The sequence below is a fragment of the Lactuca sativa genome, chromosome 8 (genome assembly GCF_002870075.4).
Source record: "Lactuca sativa cultivar Salinas chromosome 8, Lsat_Salinas_v11, whole genome shotgun sequence".
NCBI classification, from domain to species: Eukaryota; Viridiplantae; Streptophyta; class Magnoliopsida; order Asterales; family Asteraceae; genus Lactuca; species Lactuca sativa.
This window is the reverse complement of record NC_056630.2, coordinates 105,050,765-105,072,406: the sequence shown is the minus strand read 5'-3', so window position 1 is coordinate 105,072,406 and position 21,642 is coordinate 105,050,765. Positions and strand designations below refer to the sequence as shown.

The 21,642-nt window shown below is 33.3% G+C and overlaps 1 protein-coding gene across 1 annotated transcript; it reads left to right on the top strand.

Annotated features, from left to right (window-relative positions):
* The first annotated feature begins 9,307 nt into the window (after positions 1-9,307).
* LOC111909585 (villin-4) lies at positions 9,308-16,888 on the top strand. The gene is made up of 24 exons (XM_023905372.2): positions 9,308-9,550; positions 10,746-10,865; positions 11,156-11,255; positions 11,595-11,663; positions 11,763-11,999; positions 12,133-12,310; positions 12,379-12,511; positions 12,610-12,772; positions 12,865-13,012; positions 13,189-13,289; positions 13,396-13,551; positions 13,632-13,700; positions 13,795-13,863; positions 13,962-14,099; positions 14,188-14,316; positions 14,437-14,584; positions 14,696-14,706; positions 14,799-14,939; positions 15,019-15,144; positions 15,250-15,318; positions 15,437-15,764; positions 15,967-16,166; positions 16,262-16,388; positions 16,481-16,888. Exons 2-23 carry the CDS (start codon positions 10,810-10,812, stop codon positions 16,373-16,375), a joined length of 2,883 nt encoding a protein of 960 aa, XP_023761140.1. The 5' UTR covers positions 9,308-9,550; positions 10,746-10,809; the 3' UTR covers positions 16,376-16,388; positions 16,481-16,888.
* Positions 16,889-21,642: the final 4,754 nt, after the last annotated feature.

Here is a 21,642-nt window from a genome sequence, read left to right as displayed (position 1 = left end):
CTTTTCTCCATAAATTGTTTTTTTATGACTTCCATAACTTGTCCTCAAGTTATGGATTTTCAAGACTCACTCCATTAAAGGAACATTAAACTCATATGTTATAAAATTGAAAAGCTTTGAAAAGTTTCAAATATTTGTCCTTAAGTTTTGGAATTGTGAAGTCACCCCCATGTACACTTTAATTCCAAACCCTAGAAGTTTAAAAGGTTAAAATTCAAACTTTATGGACTTCATTAAATTAATTAAAGTGTTTAATTAAAACAGTTAATAATTCCATAAAGACGTGGTTTAAGTTTAATTAAATTAATAGTATAGTTTAATTAATAGATTAAACCACCAAGTATTTTAAGTGTTTAAAATACACCCTTATACTATTATTATAATTTTAATTATATAGATATGTATAAGATAAAGTCAATTTTACCATTAGTAGGCCTCATTCATGAAGCCGGTTTATAAGGGGGGTATAAGGTTACTGCCTATAAAATGGCAGTTTAATGGGTGTCCACTCTCACCCACCGCTTCCTTGACTGGTGGAGGGTCGTTAGCCGAACGGGTATGATAAAGACTATAATTCTGCCTTCATTAAAAGTATAATGATAAATACTAAGTAACTAAACACTTATAAATTCCCAATCTTAGTTACTTATGAAAATGTGAAATGGTACTAACCCATGAAATTGCACTTTGCACCTTTGTTAAGTCGTTAGTGGAGCGTGTGTGGTTAACCGACACACTAACATGGGACTGACAATGTGTGGCAAAGGGTAACTTAAGTTTATCATAGATTGGTGGAGCGTGTGTGGTTAACTGACACATCAATTAGGTGATAAAGTTAAGGGTACCAAGTTAATTTGCATGGTTATTCACACCTTGTTTGTGATCCTCGGCATCCCAGTCACAAACTTGAGAGGGCACAATTGAGATTCAAACATGCCATTGAAAGTTCAATGTATCTCAAAATATCTAGGAGTTTCAAATCCAATTAAAACTTAATTATATTTCATTTTTCATGATGGAAATTGGTAAATCGTCATTTACCTACCTTCAACTATTTTATAACTTGGATTACGGCATCCCTCTTCCAGTTATAAATAGGTTGTTGGGTCCTAGCCTTAATATTTCATATTGGGTGTTATATTAAGGACTTTAAATCAAGTAAACTTGAATTTATCACATTATAGATGTCTAGTTAAGACAACTATGGTCTTCCCAAATCTTTAGGAAAAAAGATTTCATGATGAAGATGATATCCCACATGGCAATCAAGGTGAAAGATTAATCCTTTTGTTGTGTATTAATGGGACTGGAAATCATGCTTCACTTCATCCACCTCCTCCAATTATTCTCCCTATCCCACAAGTTCACATACTTGAAAAGTTCAAAGTCACTCAATCTCTATTGGCAAGCCGGGAGAGTCGGGTGTCGAAGTCTCGAGATAGTTGGTTGTTGACTTGGTTCTTCAGTCACACCCTGATGACAGATCAAGACATGACCCTTAATGATCTTAACTATTTGCTTGATGCTACTAAATAAGCAATGATTTGGGGCACTGGTAAAGCAAAATTTGATTGTAAGATCAACTTCCCAAACTTCCATGGACATTGACAATGGTAACATTAGAAGTCCAAAAAAAACTTTCTCTTCCCAATGGAAAGGGATCGGCCATGGTCAAGTCATTTGACCTAATGGTAAAGAGAAAGAATAAGTCTGAGATAGTCTCATATACCATTTCCAAAGAGTCTATATGTTTTTTTGTCAAAAGAAGGGGCATTGGTTGCGAAGCTGGCAGATTTACCTGAAAGATATGGTAAAGTCAAAAGTTTGACTCTACTTCAGCTAAAGTCCATTATCTAACTCTATTAAGTATCTTTTGGAGATTCTTAATACATAATGTAATCTAATTACATTTTGATGTTTTAGAGAATCAAAGGAAGCTTAAAGAAAGAGTATGCCGATTCTGATCACGAAGTTGGCTCGATGATCAGAATTTTGAGCAACTGCTTAAGAGTTACGATAGATTGCTTATGAATAGATATCAACATATTTTTCATATGTATTTGCATTGTAAGGATAAGATTTCTCCGCAAGTTTTAAAATAAAAAAACAGTTTTGATTTATTTATTTTAAGCATCCTTACAATGGCATTTGTGAAAATTATTGTTTACATGTTTCTATTGATAACAATATTGGAAAGTGGATTTGTTTCTTTCATTTGTGGTAGTGTCATAATTTACCAAATAAGGAAAGATTCTCATCACCCAAGTTTTAGTTGGATAGAAACTTGGAATTATGCAAGTTGTATTGTGTGATGAATGAGAATTTTCATCTTTGAAAAATTAAGACTAAGTCCTTGTTCACATGTATATGTGACTCAAGTGAAGGACTAAGGGATCAAATACACATTCTTGTGCACTAGTTAAAGTCCACCACAAAAGATCATTAAGACTATTCGTCATGATTTACTAAAGTTTAGTAAATATGGTTATGCTTACAAGTTTAAGTGTAATTATGAAATATTGGAAAAGTTTCAATGATTGGCAGAGCGAATGAGAAGAATCAAATTAGGCAGAAAGATAAAAGTTTCTCAAATTTGAAAAGATGGGAGAGTACTTTAAGTATCTTGTTTTATGATCATCTTAATGATTATAAAACCATATCACAATTGATCCTCTAAGGACACCTTAGTACATTTGTTTGGCTAAGAAGAGGAATCATGAATTGTTGAAATGGTTAAATCAAAAGATAAATCATATTTCGTTCCAAAAACAAGTCTTAGAGTCATACTCTAAGATTGTAACTTGAGTGACATGATTTTAAGAAAGATTTATAACACTTTTCAAATGTAGAGTAACATGTTTCTTACTCTTGTACATTTGGAATTGGTAAGTTGTGTTGTTTTGGATAAAACAAAGACCACCTAATGCCAATTGTGTGAAGTGTTTGTCTTGATTAGAATCCATACTATCTCTTAAATATTTGGCAAGAGAGTCTTATATGTCAAGAGGATAGTGAGAGTCTAAAAGATCCTGAAATAGTTTCAAGAACTAATCAAGAATAAAACATGTATTTCATCACCAGCACACGACTAGATGTTTATAACCTATCGTGTTGACATATTCTTATTTTTTTGCCCATTCCAGTTTAAGTTGGCTATGCATTTGAGTTCTACATGTCCTCAGTTGTTTACATAACTACTTGGAAGCAATGGTAGGTCTTGTGCTACCAAGTGGCAAGAAGTTAAGATTGTACAAGTTTAGTTTATATGAGTTAGGATTTGTCACTAACCTAGTTTTGTGATTATGGTTTTGACAAATTCACATGAATAGGAACACATACACCATAAAAATATAAGTTTCATAAGGTTTCTCTCCGATTCATGAAAATGATGGTGAGGAAACACTTTCACTAAGTAGATTTTAAGTAGATAGCAATTGTGATCTTTGCATTCTCAGAGTCGTTAGTGGAGTGTGCATGGTTAACCGGCACACTAACATGGACTTATGAGAAATGACAAAGGTCTAAACAATTGAGAATATGATTATAGCATCCCTTTTCATAGTTCTGAAATTGATTAGACAAACCTGTGAGCTATCTAAGATAAGGTGTATGATTTTGATAAATTTTTGTCAAAGCAATCTCGTATCAGAAATCTGAACTTTGGTAAGGAAGTCAATAAAGTATTGATTTCTAGAAGTCTAGTTGATTTCTGGGTACATGTCAAAGCTAGTGGGAGCATAAGTGTTATCCTAGTAAGATAATAATCATTGTGCTAGTGGGAGCATGATTATTATGCTAAGTGTTGCAAGTTAGCAATGTTGATTATAGAAAACAAAAGTTTCGATTCGTTTTGAAAAATTGTTTTGCTATAATTAAGGGAGAGGATATACTTCATTTCAATTCTAAAAGCTTAGATTGAGATTTTAATCAACTTTAGTCAAGGATATATATGAATGTTATGTTGGAATTGTTCAACATAAGGAAATTCTATATATGTTGCGTTCTCAAAATTCGATTATGATTACGGCATACCTCTTCATAGTTCGAATTGTGAGAACATGGCAAATAAAAAATTTTGTAGCATGACTCGTGTCCCATATGAATAAATTGATTAAGCAATTGTCGAGGACAATCTGAGGTCTACCAAAGATTGGTTGTTCATGGACTATTGGAAGTATAGTGTAATGGCAAGAGTTTGGCATTCTTACATTTACAAGAAGTATTGGGATTGTGATATGAGCATAATTGGAATAATGTTCAATTGATCTAATTCACAAAGTAGGGACCATAGATAAACATAGTGTGCATACTTGGAGTATGACATATCTATTGTTTGGACAAACATAGTGTGCATGCTTGGAGCATGGCATGCCTATTGTTTTATTCAAGTATTAAGTTGATTAATCAAAACATAAATAATGAGTAATCAATATGATGCTTAGATAAAAGGTGTTTTTATTTACACTCAAAGTGTTGGGGCCATATAGGATTAGTATTATTCTTGTGTTTCACTTTGCATGTTTTGACTTCCGGAATAAACTAGGTCATTCTTCCCGGATGACTAAGTTATTCAAACCATCCACAGTCGGTCATATGTTGGAAGTAGATATGAATCAAAACTGTCATGAGTTGGCTTGTAGATGTCTAAGATGTTGGACATAACAAGAGTTGCTACAACACTCATGAGTGCTCATAAGTTCTGAGTTATGGATTCAACCCACGCTCATTTGAATCACTTCATGGATTTTATCACGAGTGATCATGAGACGATAATATCTTATATTCTTCAAACCTAGAGATATAAGTTGTTACTATGAGTTGGTTATACATTGATTGTATGAAAACACATTGGTAACTCGATGTTATAAAACGTGCCTTTGTGTATGATTCAACAAGTAGTAGAACAAGCCATATGAGTCGAAGTTTATCCATTCCTTTTACCTTCGGGATAAAAGCGATATCTGTGGGCCCTTCGATGATTTAGTGATGACACCCCTAAGTGCTTGGCCAAGCCTGGACTAATTTGATTTGTTCAATTAGTCGGTCGTCATAAATCGGAAATCGGGAAACAACAAATGGACTGAGAGAATGATTATAATCCATGTCTCAGTCCATATGATATCTAGAATGGAGGAATATATGATAACTTATCTAATGGACGCGTCATTTGATTTGTTCAGAGTTTGACAACGGCTTTAAGAGCTACGATTGCTAGTCAGGTTATGAAGTCGTACTTGTAATAATAGTTTTAGACTTATCCAAGTGGGAGACTGTTGGGTTAGATGCCTAAGCCCATAACTATTATTGGTATGTACTTGACCCGAGAGTAGCATGGTCCATTTGGGTTGCATATCATCAGGACAATTTGTTAGGATGGACTTTTGACAGAAGGTAATTTATGGTTTATTAATATATTATAAGTTATAATATATTAATATGAAATCATATGTTTTAATTAGTATCGATCAAAAATTAATTTGGAATTAATTTAGTGATCAAAAGAGACTAATTAAATTTATGGGGACTAATTATGGTAATTAGTTATATTTATATGTATTGGGCTTATGATCCATGTTGGACTAAGTTTATGTATGGATACATAAAGAGTTGGGCCACATGAACCATGGATCATAAAATCCATGGGTATGGATTTGGGTTATACCCTTGACCCTTGGAATCCTACATATAAATAAGTTACTCCATAGCCAAAATCACCACTTCTTTTCATAGAGAAATATGGAGATGTTTTGGTGTGTGAAGATTCTCTCTCAAATGTCCACCTTTGTCCATGATGTGTTGTGATTCCATTTAAGGCTTCCACACTATTGAGGCTAAGCTCTTAAGGCCAAATACATCAAGAGTTCAAGCTCCATCAAAAGGTATGTTATCCTAACTAGTATCTTATATAATTTATGTCAAATGTATGGTAGTTGTAGGTTTAATACCTTGGAAACTATTTGCATGTATAATTAGTGAAAACATAGATCCAAAGTATTTAGGGTTGTATGTGCACCATAGGATGTTGTAGTATACTAAAACCCAACAATTATAAGTTCTAATATATTAGTAATATAAAATCATATGATTTAATTAGTATTGATCAATAATTAGTTTGGAATTAATTTAGTGATCAAAATACACTAATTAAATCAATGGGGACTAATTGTGTAAATTAGTTATATTTATATGTTGGGCTTATGATCCATGTTAGACTAAGTTTATGTATGGATACATAAAGAGTTGGGCCACATGAACCATGGATCATAAACCCATGGGTATGGGTTAGGGTTAACCCATGACCTTTGGAATCCCACATATAAATATGTTACTCCATAGCCAAAATCATGAATGATGTATTCTTGGAGACTATGGACGATTTTGGTGGCTAGGATTCTCTCTCAAAACGTCATCCTTTGTTCATGGTGTGTTGTGATTCCATTTGAGGCATTCATACTATTGGTGCTAAGTTCTTAAAGGCCAAATACTACGAGTTCTATAAGCTACACAAAGAGGTAAATTCCTAACTAGTATTTTATGTTGTTTATATCATTTATATGCTAGTTGTAGGCTTAAAGATTTGGAAACAATATTGCATGTATAATTAGAGAAAACATAGATCCAAAGCTTTTAGGGTTGTATGTGCATTATAGGAGGTTGTAGTATACTAAAACCCAACAGTGGTATCAGAGCCATGAGTTGTTTTCCACTATACTTAATGTTTTATAAGTTTTCAAAGTAAAAAAATCAAAAAATCTGCCTTCTGCCTAGTAAACTCGTCGAGTCCACTAGGTGACCCGCCAAGTTGCATGTGTTTTGTCTTGGACTCGTTGAGTCCAGTAATAATGTTTTGTTGCTTGTTATGTACTAACTTGATTATGATTATATGTTTGCATGTGTATAGCGGGCAGGGCCTGGTAGAAACAGATATTTCGCATACGAGCTCCGTTTTCGACTATCTTTATATCGTTAATCTCCTATTAACGATATCTTCAAATCTCGTTTATGTTGTCTCGGCTAAAAATCGGTCGATCTAAAATTCGATTTCTGGGTTGTATACTGTTACATTGAATCTTAGAAAAATCATAACTTCATCCAACAAAGTCAGATTTGGACGTTCACTATATGTACGCTCTCGGTATAATGTATACAATGACTTTCGTTTAGATCTCTAAGTCTAAAAAGTATTTCGTCAAAAATTCGCTTTTTACGATATGCGGAGCCGTGCCGGTTTAATCGTAAAACTTCAACAGGTCATAACTTCTTCGTTATAAGTCGGATTTCAAAGTTCTTTATGTGTATGAAATCCTTATGACATATACTATAACTTTGACTAAGATTATTTATCCTAAATAATCTTCTATCTAAAAGTGATTTTAATACTTATTATCTCTAAATTGACTAGCCCAAATCTGCAGGCGTTACACAGTATTAATATGATCAACATCTTCCTTCCAACTTCTTCTTTATTCCTTCTTGCCTTGAAATCAATATTAATATGATTATAGGCCATATTCACAAAAATCAAATTCCATCATTCCCCAAAATAACCAAAAATTGCAACCTATCACTAACACCTACATATACCATACTGCAATAACAAGAAGCACAACCCAACTATATAACAAATACATTTTAATTTTTTATTTCAATATTCAACGATTTGATGGAGTCTTCCATCCTATTAATGTTCTTAAGAAAACTAGGGATCATCGTCATAAATCTTGCACACATGGGTGGGTCAACTCGTGTATATCCGCACCTTGAATCATGCAATTTGAAAAATAAAACCTTTAGGGTAAGTAAAAAAACCAGGATATCAATTCTTTTATGTAAGAACATCACCCAATATAATAGAACCGACTTACAAGTTTAGAACCTGAGTAAAAACGACAACCGATTAAGCTCTTTTCATGATATTTTCATGATTGTGATTCTTACAAAGAAGGACATAGCCATGCTGCTTGATCCTCATTCCTTAAGCATATAAAAGAAGAAATAGAAGACGAAAGATGCTGGTGAAATCAATTTGGCCGTTTAAATTATAAATAGGTACATAGATGAAAAGACAAATTTATACTCAGAAACACGTGAGATGTGTTAACATATGAGATCTAACGGAGTTATCTCCAAGAACCAAATTCACAATGAAAATAAACCAAAAAAAACTATATTCACAGTTTTATAAGTCACTAGTTGAAACGAAAGAAATCATCAAACAACATGATCTCATCACTTATTTTTCTTTTTAAAATCGAAAAAATTATGATTCAAAGCCAAAATACACACCAATTAAATAAAACTTAAAACATATTCAAATTACCATATTTAATTATTGATAAATATTTTATTTAATTAGTTACTACTATTTTGATAATATATAAAAATAAATTACTGTAATTTTTTAATCGAATATTATTTTCAGCAATAAACCTTTTTATTGAATATAAGTCAAACGAAAATAAATGAGATTCATAATGAAATAGTTGAAAGCGTTTAAAATGCCCCCAAAATACAAAATAAAATAATAAATGTATATAAAAGTATTCCTAAAAAAATAGCTTTCTGGAAAACAACTAATTTTAAAAGATAACATAAATACAAAATCTATACAATGTCTTAGCACTAAAAATAGAAGAATCATAAATTACTCAACGGAAAAGTGGTATCAACTATCAAGCAACGATCCGTCATCCTTATGGCAAAATATTACAAACTTGGAATAAAAACATTTCATTTCTTCTTATTCTTATTATTTTTCAATTGGATAAAAAATACAAAGTATAATATGTATTTTCATCCCATTAAGTTAATTATTTAATTATATCTTATAGTAAAAAAATATTAAATTATTATATTTAATTTTATTTATTTAACATTTTATTTTGTGAGCTCACCCAATTTAATAGGTAAAGTGTCCGTTTTTAACCAATATTTATGGAAGGTATTTTCATAATTATATTGATTAAATTCTTTAATATTTTAATGACCAAACTTTCAAACTTTATTATCTTGTACTTCACGATACAATTTGCATATTTGTAAAATTATATATTTTCATAAGTAAATATCGTAATAGTTTAACCATTACAAAAAAGTTTAGTGACAACTTTTATCTAACAAAATTACCATATATTATGATTTGATCATGTTTATTTTATATTCTTTAACTCTTATTATACATTTTTATTGTAAATTTAAAACCTATCAAAATTTACCATTTTAATTTTAGATAAAAGAAAGCATTAAAAAAATTCGGACAGAATTAAGCGATTTTATGAAGAAACGGCGTAGTTAACTTTGACAGTTGTTTCAGTGTTTATGACTCTCTCTTCCTTCACTTTTTGAGCTTCCATCGCCATTAGTGATAAGCACGTCTGTCACTCATCATTCTCCCCAACTTCCCTTTTTCTCTTCCCTCTCTCATCTCCTACCGCCCACGACTTTCCTCTCATCAACAACCTTCTTCGTCTTCATTGATTTTCTTCTCAGTTTTGCACTTACGGATTGGATCTAAAAAGTTCTTTTTTCGGCTATCAGATTCGTCGGGAAGGTATGTGATGTTTCCATCAACCAGGATTTACTTCTCCCTGTTTCCATTTTCATCAAGTTGTTCAGCTTTCCAATTACATGAGTTATGCTGAAATACTTGTTGGTTGTATCTTTGAACTGATCTAGATAATTCAATTGATTTGACTTGATTTGATGTCTATTGTCTGATTCTGTAAAGATATTCCTCGAGTTCTGAAGTTTATTATTGGAATTTTCATCTGACGTATTAGTTTTAGATGTGCCTTTCGAGAATGTTGGTATAGAATTTGGGGAAATGTTGGTGGGTGGAACATATAACGCTATCGATACCTGATGCTAATTATTATGGTATGTGGATCGATAAATCGTTATCATGTTGGGCTAATGCGTTGATGTCTGTGTAAGGTGGAGATATATATTATTATTGTGCGAATTTTGGCTTTTGCATTTGTTTTCGGGCCTGCACATGGAATTGAGTTATCTGATTGTAAATCAGAAGAAAACTGACTCTTCTTTTGTAATTCCCAATGGACTTGTTATGTGCAATGCATGGTTCCAGCTTCTTAAAAGTCTGCTCCAGTTTGCTCGCCCTTGCTGCCTAGTAGCCTGCAACTTACCTCCCATTAACTATGATTATGATTTTGAAGTTACAATCAAAGTGGTTTCATAACAGAGGACCTTTTCCCACATGAATTGATGTAGATAGGTTATGCAGATTTATCTAGCAACTGCTACTTAAAAGTCATAGTCTTCTTGCGTCTGTGTGTGGTGGAATAAATATATCAATATGTTAGTTCATGACCCTTGATTCTCACAGCTGAACTTCTTCATGAACTTTTCTATAATGGATTTGTAGGATTATCATAATGCACCATATTGCAGGAAGCTTACTTGTGTTTTGTTCGAGATGCCACATTGAACTTGTTTTATATTTAAGTTTTAGTGCTGTAAAGACCCTTAAGGCCTTAAAGAATGTAACAATGCACATTATGATCATATAATCTAAGACTCTTGAATTATGTCTCTATCGGTTCAAGGAGAATCCATTTATTGCAGAAAATAATGATAGCCTGAGAACATGTATGGATGCTAAAATTCTGTGAACAGAGTGGGATTTTAGATAAGAATTATGTCTATAAAGTATAAACCAACACTTTGGCACTTCTATTATCTTGTTAATCTTTACTAATCAATTTGATTTTGTAAACACATTTCAGGGGAACTCCATCTTAGTATTCAGGTTGTGGCTTTTAGCAGCCACATACTGAAGTAAAAAACAGTATGTCTGTTTCTATGAGAGATTTGGATCCAGCCTTTCAAGGAGCTGGACAAAAAGCGTATCCTTTGTCTTTTAATATATCATGTTATCATTTTATTTTAGTATAAAATTTGTCATTGCCACTGTATGATAACATATATGTAGTCAATTTCTTCCAGTTGCATCTTTTATTTTATTTTTTCTTTTGTAAAAAATAGGATTGAGAAAGGGGTACACTGAAGCCTTAAAGTAATATCAGCTATAAGTATATACCATGTATCATATATAGATAGATTATATGTTCTATGATTCATTTTTTTTTTAATATCATGGATGCTATTCTTTTGTTTTTTCCTAAACTATTAATAGAGGAATTGAAGTGTGGCGAATTGAGAATTTCAAGCCTGTTGCCATTCCACAGTCTTCTTATGGGAAATTTTTTACAGGGGACTCTTATGTTATTTTGAAGGTTTGTTCTCTAATCTTAATACAGTTACACATTTTGTTTTCTTTATTACTTTTTTTTCTCTGTATGATTCGCGTCTATGAACATAAATTAACTTATTCATAATTGTACTTTATGCTATTAGTCATCAACATTTGTTTTTTTTTTCGCTTCAAACCTATGGGGTATTACTATATGCATTTCTTTGAATAAATGTTCATTCTATTGTAAAGTGACCAAACATAGAATTACTTCTATTACATTAAGAGCCTAGTAACTTTTTTTTACCTATCTTTGTTGACTAAATCATTTGAAAGGTTTATCTTTGTTGACTTATTCATTCATATTACATTTCTTTTACAGACAATTGCATTAAAAAGTGGCGCTTTACGTCACGATATCCATTATTGGCTTGGTAAAGATACAAGTCAGGTGTGTTTTCACTTGAAAAATATTCTTTTATATGTTATGTAGTTAGTTATTCACTATCTAATTTCACATCTCTTTTCCAAAATTTAATTCTTGTTCCAGGATGAAGCTGGAACAGCAGCCCTGAAGACAGTTGAACTTGATGCAGCTCTTGGAGGACGTGCTGTTCAGTATCGTGAAGTACAAGGACATGAAACAGAAAGGTTCCTTTCTTACTTTAAACCATGCATCATACCTCAAGAAGGTGGAATTGCTTCTGGTTTCAAGCATGCTGAACTTGAAGAACACAAGATTCGTATGTTTACTTGCCAAGGAAAGCATGTAGTTCATGTAAAAGAGGTATGTTTATGTTCTCAATTCATGAGCTTTTTGGGTCACAAATAAGTTGAAGAAAGTCAATTTTCAATTGAGTAGCTTTTTCAGATTGTGAATTTGGATTTTTCAATGTCTCCGTTGTGTTTTGTTGATGCAGGTTCCTTTTGCTCGATCCTCACTAAATCATGATGACATTTTTATCTTGGATACTGCAAATAAGATATTCCAATTTAATGGTTCCAATTCTTGTATTCAAGAACGTGCTAAAGCACTAGAAGTTGTGCAGCATATCAAAGATACTTATCATGATGGGAAGTGTGACATAGCCACTGTTGGTAAGTGAAGTGGATATTATATTCATACTTTAAAAATGAAACAATTTTCATAATTTTTTCTTGAATAGAGGATGGAAAATTGATGTCTGATGCTGAAACTGGAGAGTTTTGGGGTTTCTTTGGTGGCTTTGCTCCACTTCCAAGGAAAACAGCAACAGATGACACCAAAAGTGTTGATGCTCTTCCCACTCAGCTATTTTGGTAATTTGCTATTCCCATTGATATAGATCATCATCTTCATTTATTAATGTTGACTTTGTTATGGAATAAATAGTGATTTTGACTTTGTTGTATTGAAGTGTGGAGAAAGGGGAGGCAGAACCTGTTGTAGCAGATTCATTGACAAAGGAGTTGCTAGACACGAATAAATGCTATCTTTTGGATTCTGGGGCAGAAATTTATGTATGGATGGGGAGAAATACTTCTCTTGATGACAGAAAATCCGCAAGTGGAGCTGCAGAAGTAAAATTTAATTCTTTAATTTTTCATTTCTCTCATGTGTCTTACTTTTATATAAATCATCTTCATTTATTATTATCGACTTTAATTTGTAGAAATATCTTCGTAGCATAGACAGACGAAAACTTCATATTGTTCGTGTGATTGAAAATTTTGAGACCGTAGCTTTCCGGTCAAAATTTGACACCTGGCCTCAGTCAGCTGAGGTGGCAGTCTCTGAGGATGGTAGAGGCAAGGTGGCAGGTTAGTAATTACATTATTACACTTTGCAAAAATGATCTATATTCAGAGACCAAAAATAGTTATTTTACTTGGAGGAAAGTCTAAAAATGTTACAAAAGGACCAAAATTAAAAAAAATCAGCTATACCGAGGGACCAAATATGTAATTTACTAAGTTTGGAGTATCTTTTTTATTAGCACTTCTGAAGCGCCAAGGGGTGAATGTGAGGGGTCTTCTTAAAGCTGCTCCTGAAAAGGAGGAACCTCAACCATATATCGATTGCACTGGAAATTTGCAGGTAGTGGAAAAAATACATTATATCTTATTCTCAAAATATTAAATTTATCTTTTTTTTTTTTTTTTTTAAATATATTAAATCTGTTTATGTATGATTGTATTCACAGGTTTGGCGTGTTAATGGGCAAGAGAAGACCCTCCTTCCAATTCCTGATCAGTCAAAGTTCTACAGTGGAGAATGTTACATCTTCCAGTATACATATCCTGGTGAAGATCAAGAGGAATATCTCATAGGGACATGGTTTGGAAAACAGAGTGTCGAGGTATTTAATTCTTTTGCAATTAAATTAAACTATCTTATCTTTATTTCTAGCTTATATATTTAACCAAATATGTCTTTTAGGAAGACCAACATTCAGCTAGCTCACAGGCAAACAAGATGGTTGAGTCACTCAAGTTTATGGCTGCTCAGGTTGATCATTAATTTACTCTCACATTTCTTTTATTAATCTTACCTTGTATTTATTTATACTTATAATAATTTGGTTGATTTGATTGATTTGTAGTTGCAAATTTATGAAGGAAGAGAACCCGTTCTTTTCTTTGCAATCTTTCAGAGCTTTCTGGTTTTTAAGGTGTGCTTCAACTCGGACGCTATTATAAAAATTAAAAAACATAGATTAGAGATTAAATCTTTGTTGATCATTTACACATTTATTTATGGAATTCTCAGGGTGGTTTAAGCGATGGATACAAGAATTATATCTTAGAGAAGGAACTTCCGGATGAAACTTATAAAGAAGATGGGGTTGCACTATTTAGAGTTCAAGGGTCTGGACCTGAAAACATGCAAGCAATCCAAGTTGAACCTGTAAGTCCTTTTCTTCTTTGATTTTTGTGTTTACTTTATAAGATTTTGTTATTTATTCATTGTTTAATTTACTTTGTAATTGGCTTAGGTGGCGTCATCATTGAACTCCTCCTACTGTTACATTCTACACAGTGGTTCTTCTCTCTTCACATGGATTGGAAATCTTACAACTCCTGAGCTCCAGGAACTTGTTGAGAGGCAACTGGATGTTATTAAGGTTTGAAAACCTCTTGATTTTTTTTTTGTCTCTGCAGTAAAAATATGTGTTAATGATTATTACAATGTATTAAACTGTTCATGTTTTCTTATTATTTTCTATCGTACGCAATACTTGCAGCCAAATATGCAGTCCAAATTACAAAAGGAAGGTTCAGAGTCCGAACAATTTTGGGAAATTTTAGGTGGAAAATCTGAATACCCAAGTCAGAAAATTGCAAGAGATGCTGAAAGTGATCCCCATTTGTTCACATGCACATTTTCAAAAGGTTGAAACAAACACCAAATTTCATGTTGGATTGAATTCTTTTCTTAAATCTTACCTGCTACAAATATACTAATTTATTTATTTCTCTTTTTCTTAAACTTTGCTGGTTCAGGAGATCTGAAGGTCCGTATTACCACAAATTTTCTCTTTCATATGGATTTCTCTTATTACCCATTTTAATGGAATTTAATAAATTAATTATATAATTGATACAGGTCACTGAGATATACAACTTCAGCCAGGATGATTTGATGACTGAAGATATTTTTATCCTTGATTGTCATTCCAGCATCTTTGTTTGGATAGGTCAGCAAGTTGATCAGAAACTGAAAACACAAGCATTAGTTATTGGAGAGGTAATAAAAATAAAGGTTTTTTTTTTCCAAAAATTTATATCTATAGTTCAGTTCACTCATTGAGATGGGAATTCAACAGAAATTCCTGAAACATGATTTCCTTCTCGAGAAATTATCTCTTCAAACTCCAATTTATATCATAACTGAAGGAAGCGAGCCACAGTTTTTCACACGTTTCTTCACATGGGATTCAACCAAATCTTCAGTAAGTTGCTTTATTATATATAGTTTTTAACGAGTTTAATCTGTCCAAGCTAAAAAAAATATAGTATAATTTTTTAACGAGTTTAATCTGTTAATATGATTGCAGATGCACGGAAACTCGTTCCAAAGGAAACTATCTATAATAAAAAATGGAGGTCGTCCAACCTTGAATACTGTAAGACACAAATTCCGTATTTATTTCTTGAATCCAAGGCTGTTTGTTAAAATTGATGAATATTAATGGAAGGGTAAAATGGTGATTAATAAGAAGATGTTTATAATTGTATGATTAGAAACCAAAAAGGCGAGCACCTGTGTCATCACATGGAGGAAGATCTGTAGCAACAGAAAAACCACAACGTTCTAGAAGCGTGTCATTTAGCCCAGATCGAGTTCGTGTGAGAGGCAGATCTCCAGCCTTTAATGCTCTCGCTTCCACATTTGAGAATGCAAATGCAAGAAACCTGTCAACTCCTCCACCACTTGTGAGAAAACCGTATCCAAAATCCGGCACCGCCGATTCCCCAAACGCCGCCGCACGATCCAACGCTATAGCATCACTAACCGCCACTTTTGAACAACCGCCGCCACGAGAACCTCTCATGCCCCGTTCCGTGAAACGTAAGATTTCTTTCATTGTCTTATTATTATATATTACAGAGTAAATTTACATTTTTGGTCCCAATAAGTTTTCTCTTAAAATTTTGGTCCTTGTGCTATTTACTAAAAATGATCATATTAAACTGATTAAGATTTAGTTCTTTTGACAAAAAAAAAAAAAGTAAAATAAATAAAGTTAGTGAAAGTTGTTATAATGTTGTAGCGAGGCCAAAATCACCACCAAAATCAGAATCCAACTCCAAGGAAAATTCAATGAGCAGTAAAATGGAATCTTTAACAATTCAAGAAGATGTAAAAGAAAATGAAGTTGAAGATGAGGAAGGCCTTACATTGCATCCATATGATCGTCTCACAACTCTATCCACCGACCCTGCTCCAGATATTGATGTAACCAAAAGAGAGGTACCTATTTTTCCTTTTCTTTTTCTAAATGAAATATATATATTTACTTTTTTACTTTTAATCTAATTAATAAAAACTTGTTATCTCCACTCCAGACATACCTTTCCTCATCCGAGTTCAGGGAGAAATTCGGAATGACCAAAGAAGCCTTTTACAAACTCCCGAAATGGAAGCAAAATAAACTCAAGATGGCACTTCAACTTTTCTGAATTCCAAAAATTTGTATGTTTTTTTTTCTTTCTCTCTCTTTCTTTAACGTCTTTTTAGGTGTCCAATGCATGACAAATAATACTAAGGTTTTGTATATGTTGCAGTGGAGGAGGGTTGATTTATTTTTTTCGTGTAGTAGTGAGAGGCTGAGAGCATGGGGTGCTTTTTTAGCTGGCTGCTTCTGCTCTCAAGAAGCTGGTTTACGGTTGATATGAGAGTTGGAGTGCAAATTTCAGTTAACTCTTATACTTTACTTTCTGTTTCTTTATTCATTTTGTTTTTTTAATGCTTGTGTGTTTGCATTTTTGGTTGATTTTTTTTTCAAGTTTCAATTATTTGATTATTGATTTGGAAGTTTGAACGGAGTTATATATACACTATATTATATAGGAAGGGTTTGCGGAAGCAGACAATTTTTAGGTTGTATTGTACTCCGCGGATGGAGTAGTGTACAGGACAGGAGAATTGAGTGTAAAAACCTGTCAAGTTAATAGTAAATTGTGTGTTTGGTACCTACTTTGTATATTTTTAGTTATTTTTATCATTGTAATTCACATTATATAATGGTTTTGGTGAAGATAAATTGTTCTTATGGATAAATATGAATATATTAAAATATTTAATTAAATTTTAAACTTACAACATTACACATAATTATAGGTAAAGATAAATTGTTCTTGTGGATAAGGCTATATTTGGCATACTAAGCTAAAAAACTAGTTGTTGAATAAAAAGCTAGCTATAGCTGAAAAACTAGCTGATAAAAAATGATGTTTGATAAAACTAGTTGAAAAATATGAAAGGACATAAAAATGTGTTTTTATAATTAATTAAGGGCTATATTTGGAAAATTTTAAAAAAGCTCTTAAAAAGCTAATTTAAATAGCTTTTCAAAAAAATAGCTTATAAGCTATTTTTTGGTTTGACAATTTAAAAAAACTCAAAAAATAAGTTAGCTGTGGCATGCCAAATACAACCTAAATATGAATATATTTAAAACATTTAACTAAATTTCAAACTTACAACATTACACATAATTACAGATAAAGAATAGGCCAAATTTCTTTGTTTAACCGTCTATTTTTTTGGGTTAACCACCGATAGTTTGGGTGTGTGTGGTTTTTTTTTTCCCGAAAAACATGTGTTTCCTGGTAATGGATTATAAAAATACCATTTGAAGAATTTCTTTTATATATATATATATATATATATATATATATATATATATATATATATATATATATATATATATATATATATATATATATATATCATACCATACAAATTCAAGATTATAATGGTTTTTATAAAATCCAAAGTTTTATGTAGTGCTTTTTGAAGAAAGAAATAAGAGTTTAGGTAATTAAATAGAAAAAATTCAAATGGCTAAAACGAAAAAAAATTTAAACTATAATGTCTTTTATAAACTTGGGCTTAAAATAGAGTTATTCACTAAAATATTCTCTCTCGTTAAAAAAAAACTACAACAAAATGACTACTAATCTTGGAAAATATTGTCCTAGAACTTGTGATTCTTGTTTTCCCAAGTGCACCGTTTAAATTTAATAGCTAATCTACATATTCTCTTTCAATTGTAAGAAGAAGATGTCGCGAATAGGCTACTCCAACCCTTCAACTTGAAACCCTAGCCTCTATGGATGATTAGGAACTTGTTTGCTTGATTGACGACTTTGTTCTTGGATTTTGGTGGAGCTTGAGGAAGGAGAAAGATCACTTTGGTGCAAGGAAGAAAGGAGCTTGTTTGGATCCATCAGTCTCTTTTGATTTCTGAGCTATTTTAGGTATAAAGTTCATATATTGGCATTTCTTCTTATAGATTCAAGTTTGGGGTCATTTTTGGTGGTTTTGGTCCCTTTCGTGGATGCTCTTGGAGTTTGAGGAACTCCAAAGCTTGTTATGGTCCTCTTGTGGTCTCTGAGATTTTGGTAATTAAGAAAGGAGTCTTGGTTGGAGTTACTTTGTGTCCATGTTCAAGATTTGGTCTTATTACGGACATATTGGATTTAGAAGTGTAGATCTTGCCTCTTGTGGTGTAGTCCTAATGGATAAAGTTGGAAACTTTATCTATTAAGTCATTGAAATGGCCTAGATCTGAAGTTATGGGTTTAGATCTGTAAGGATTAAGCTCTTAATGAAGATTATGACTTTATGCCAGGGACCACGACGTGACCAAGGGTTTGCCACGACGTAGCAAGGTCATGTATGTCGAAGTTTTGTCTTGACATGCCCACGACGTGGCCAAGAGGTCTCCACGTCGTGGTGAGCATTAATTTGGTTGACCGTTGACTTTTGTTGATCGTTGAATTTTAACCATTTTGACTTTGGGTCAAACTTGAAGAACTTGGGTTATTGATTAAGGATCTATATTTGTTTGGTGCTAGACAGTTTGTAGGGGCAATCGCTGCAGGAGTGAGGGCGTTCCTTTGTTTCCTTGGGTATTTGATTCAGGTGAGTTTCCTCATTATACTTTGTGTTACAGTATATATCCTTGTATGTTAGGATATAGGAGTAGTGGTATGCTGGTTTGAGTACCAGGGGTCGGTGATCGTCTAGTTGAGTACCCTAGGGGTTGTATGCAATCATGTACGATAGCGTGATAACTATTGATCTAGGCTTTCTTGTCTGTTCCTTGTTTGGTTGTGGCTCTAGAGCGGGATCACTTGTTCAACTGTCTATCTCACCTTTGGTTACGTATAGCTATGCATTCATTAGTGATTTCCTAGTAGTGATGTAGAGTATTGTACGACGTCTGGTATGATGTAGTGAGCTGTTAGACAGGTAGACTAGTGTAGATAGTTTCTTGTTTGATCTATATGTCGACATATCGAGTGGTGGGTTGAGGAGGTCCTGCTTTGTGCGGTAGGCCAATATACCCAGGTGAGCTAGCGGTGTGTTGTAGGATAGGTACGAACCAACTGTATGTTGTAGGCATGGCAGGGGGACCAGTGCATGACTAGAGTCCCATGTGAGCGGTCCAGGTGTATTGTAGGCCTCACGAGGTGATCCAGTCAAACTGAAGGCTTGTATGTGTGCATACATTGTATTTGTATTGTGGTGTGTGGTATTTTGCGGGAACTCACTAAGCTTTGACATATAGTTGTGGATTAAATGTTTTTCAGGTACTTATCAGATTGCGAAAGTGAGACTGTACACATACATCCACAGTTTTATGATTTGAGATTTCACATTGTCTTCCTTATAACTCTAATTTTGAATTATGGTATATGAAAAATTGGTTTTACTTGATTGTAAATTTATAAAAATGGACGTTTACCCTATTTTAAAAATGAAAAATATATTCTGGAATTTGGGACGTTATAGAACCTGTTCTTGTTTAGTGAAGATTTTGGGGTTGAGTTGAATGGTTCGAAGGACTATCTTACTCTACTTTCGGTTGTCTCTTAGGGGCATGAACAAGTAGTACTCTAGTGTAGGCACTTGCATAAGAGAGATCCTAGAAGGCGAATCTAGGAAGATTAATGGTATTTACTCATTCAGGTGCGGGTATATGAGATTAAATTGGTTCGTAGTGGCCATGAGAAGTGATTTGGAATTCTCAAGATAATTTCTGATAAATGCATGCTAGTGGATATGCTAAGGATCTTTCAAGAATTCCATGTTAGAATTTCCTGATATTGAGATGACTTATAGCCTAGGAATTTAAAGTGGGGGAGAGCGAACATTCAATAACAAGAGAATTTTGCACCATGTTCTAGTCTTCGGCCGGACTGCTCATAGTTGGTGATTTTCGTGCGATTGTTCAATCTTCAGAGTTCTGCGGCAGGTTCTGTAACGTCCAAAATTCTAGAATATATATATTTTTTCATTTTTAAAATAGGGTAAACATCCATTTTATAAATTTACATTCAAGTCAAACCAATTGTTCATAAACCGTAATTCAAAATCAGAGTTATAAGGAAGACAATACGGAATCTCGAATCATAAAACTGTTGATCTGTGTTTACAATCCCGTCATCACAATCCAATAAGTACTTAAAAAACATTTAATCTACAAGTGTAAGCACAATGCTTAGTGAGTTCCTCAAATTATCACATACAACACAACAAAATAATCAGCTATGGGTTATCAACAACCCTAAGACTATAAACAGTCCTAAATATCACATACAACACTACAATATAAACATCTATGGGTTATTAGCAACCATGTGGGTTATCAGCAACCCAACGAACTATCACCAGTCTTGGAGTTATCAGCAACTCAAATACACATATAACAACAATAACCAAATAAGACTCAACTAGTGTAGCATGCACACCACAATGACATAGGTAACATAGTGATAAGACTCACCTGAACGAAGAGCTGAACTCCACTACTCAAAGTCCCACATAATCAACTACATGAACCTCTTAAACCAATCATAAACTAAACCTTAGACTATAGATCAACACCTCTCCAAGTTTGACCAAAGTCAAACCGGTCAAAAAGTCAACGATCAACTGTCAAAGTCAGCCCTAACTGACCTCCACGTTGTGGATACCTATAGGCCACGTCGTGGAAACTACACGACAAAACAATCGACACTAGTCTTCACTCTCCACGTCGTGGCAACCAGACCGCCACGTCGTGTGAACTGGGCTCTCATAGCTTAATGAATTAAGCTCTTAACCCTTAACCCCATGAACCATAAATCTCAGACATAAACCTTCCCAAGGTCTAGATGGATAAAGTTTCCAACATTATCTATTAATACATCCCAATAAACCAAGATCTCAAATTCTAGCTTTTAATGTTTGCACCAAAAGCATGGACACCTAACTAAGTCATACAGGACCTCTTTCTAACCACCACCATAGTCCAGAAACCAGATAAGGAACACAAAGGTTCTGGAGTTCATTCAAACTCTTAGAACAAGAAGATATGGACCAAAAAGCTCATAAAATGACTTAGAACTAGATCTAGAGATCTACTGAGCAAGGTGAAGACTTTATACCTCTAAAAGTCTAGAAATATGATGAAGATGCAAGATCTAAGCTGGAACCAAGCACACAAGCACCAAAATGGACTTCTTCCTTCATCCTTCACAAAAGTGGCTTCACACACTTAAAACACACATATAGAGGCTAGGGTTTGGGGGCATTCGATCTCATACGGTGGAGGATGTCAAATGAGGCAACCCTTGGAGTTAGTCCCTTTAAATAGGACACTAAACCCAAAATATGAGGTTTTGAACCCCCAACCGCCACCATGTCGTGGCCAACACCTTGCCACATTATGATC

What these genes read in the sequence shown, in the direction of transcription:
- LOC111909585 (XM_023905372.2), top strand. Translation starts at nt 10,810, where the DNA reads ATGTCTGTTTCTATGAGAGATTTGGATCCAGCCTTTCAAGGAGCTGGA. An exon ending in CCGCAAGTGGAGCTGCAGAA is followed by an intron (nt 12,773 to 12,864) that starts GTAAAATTTAAT and finishes TTTAATTTGTAG; the next exon opens with AAATATCTTCGTAGCATAGA. An exon ending in AGAGCTTTCTGGTTTTTAAG is followed by an intron (nt 13,864 to 13,961) that starts GTGTGCTTCAAC and finishes TGGAATTCTCAG; the next exon opens with GGTGGTTTAAGCGATGGATA.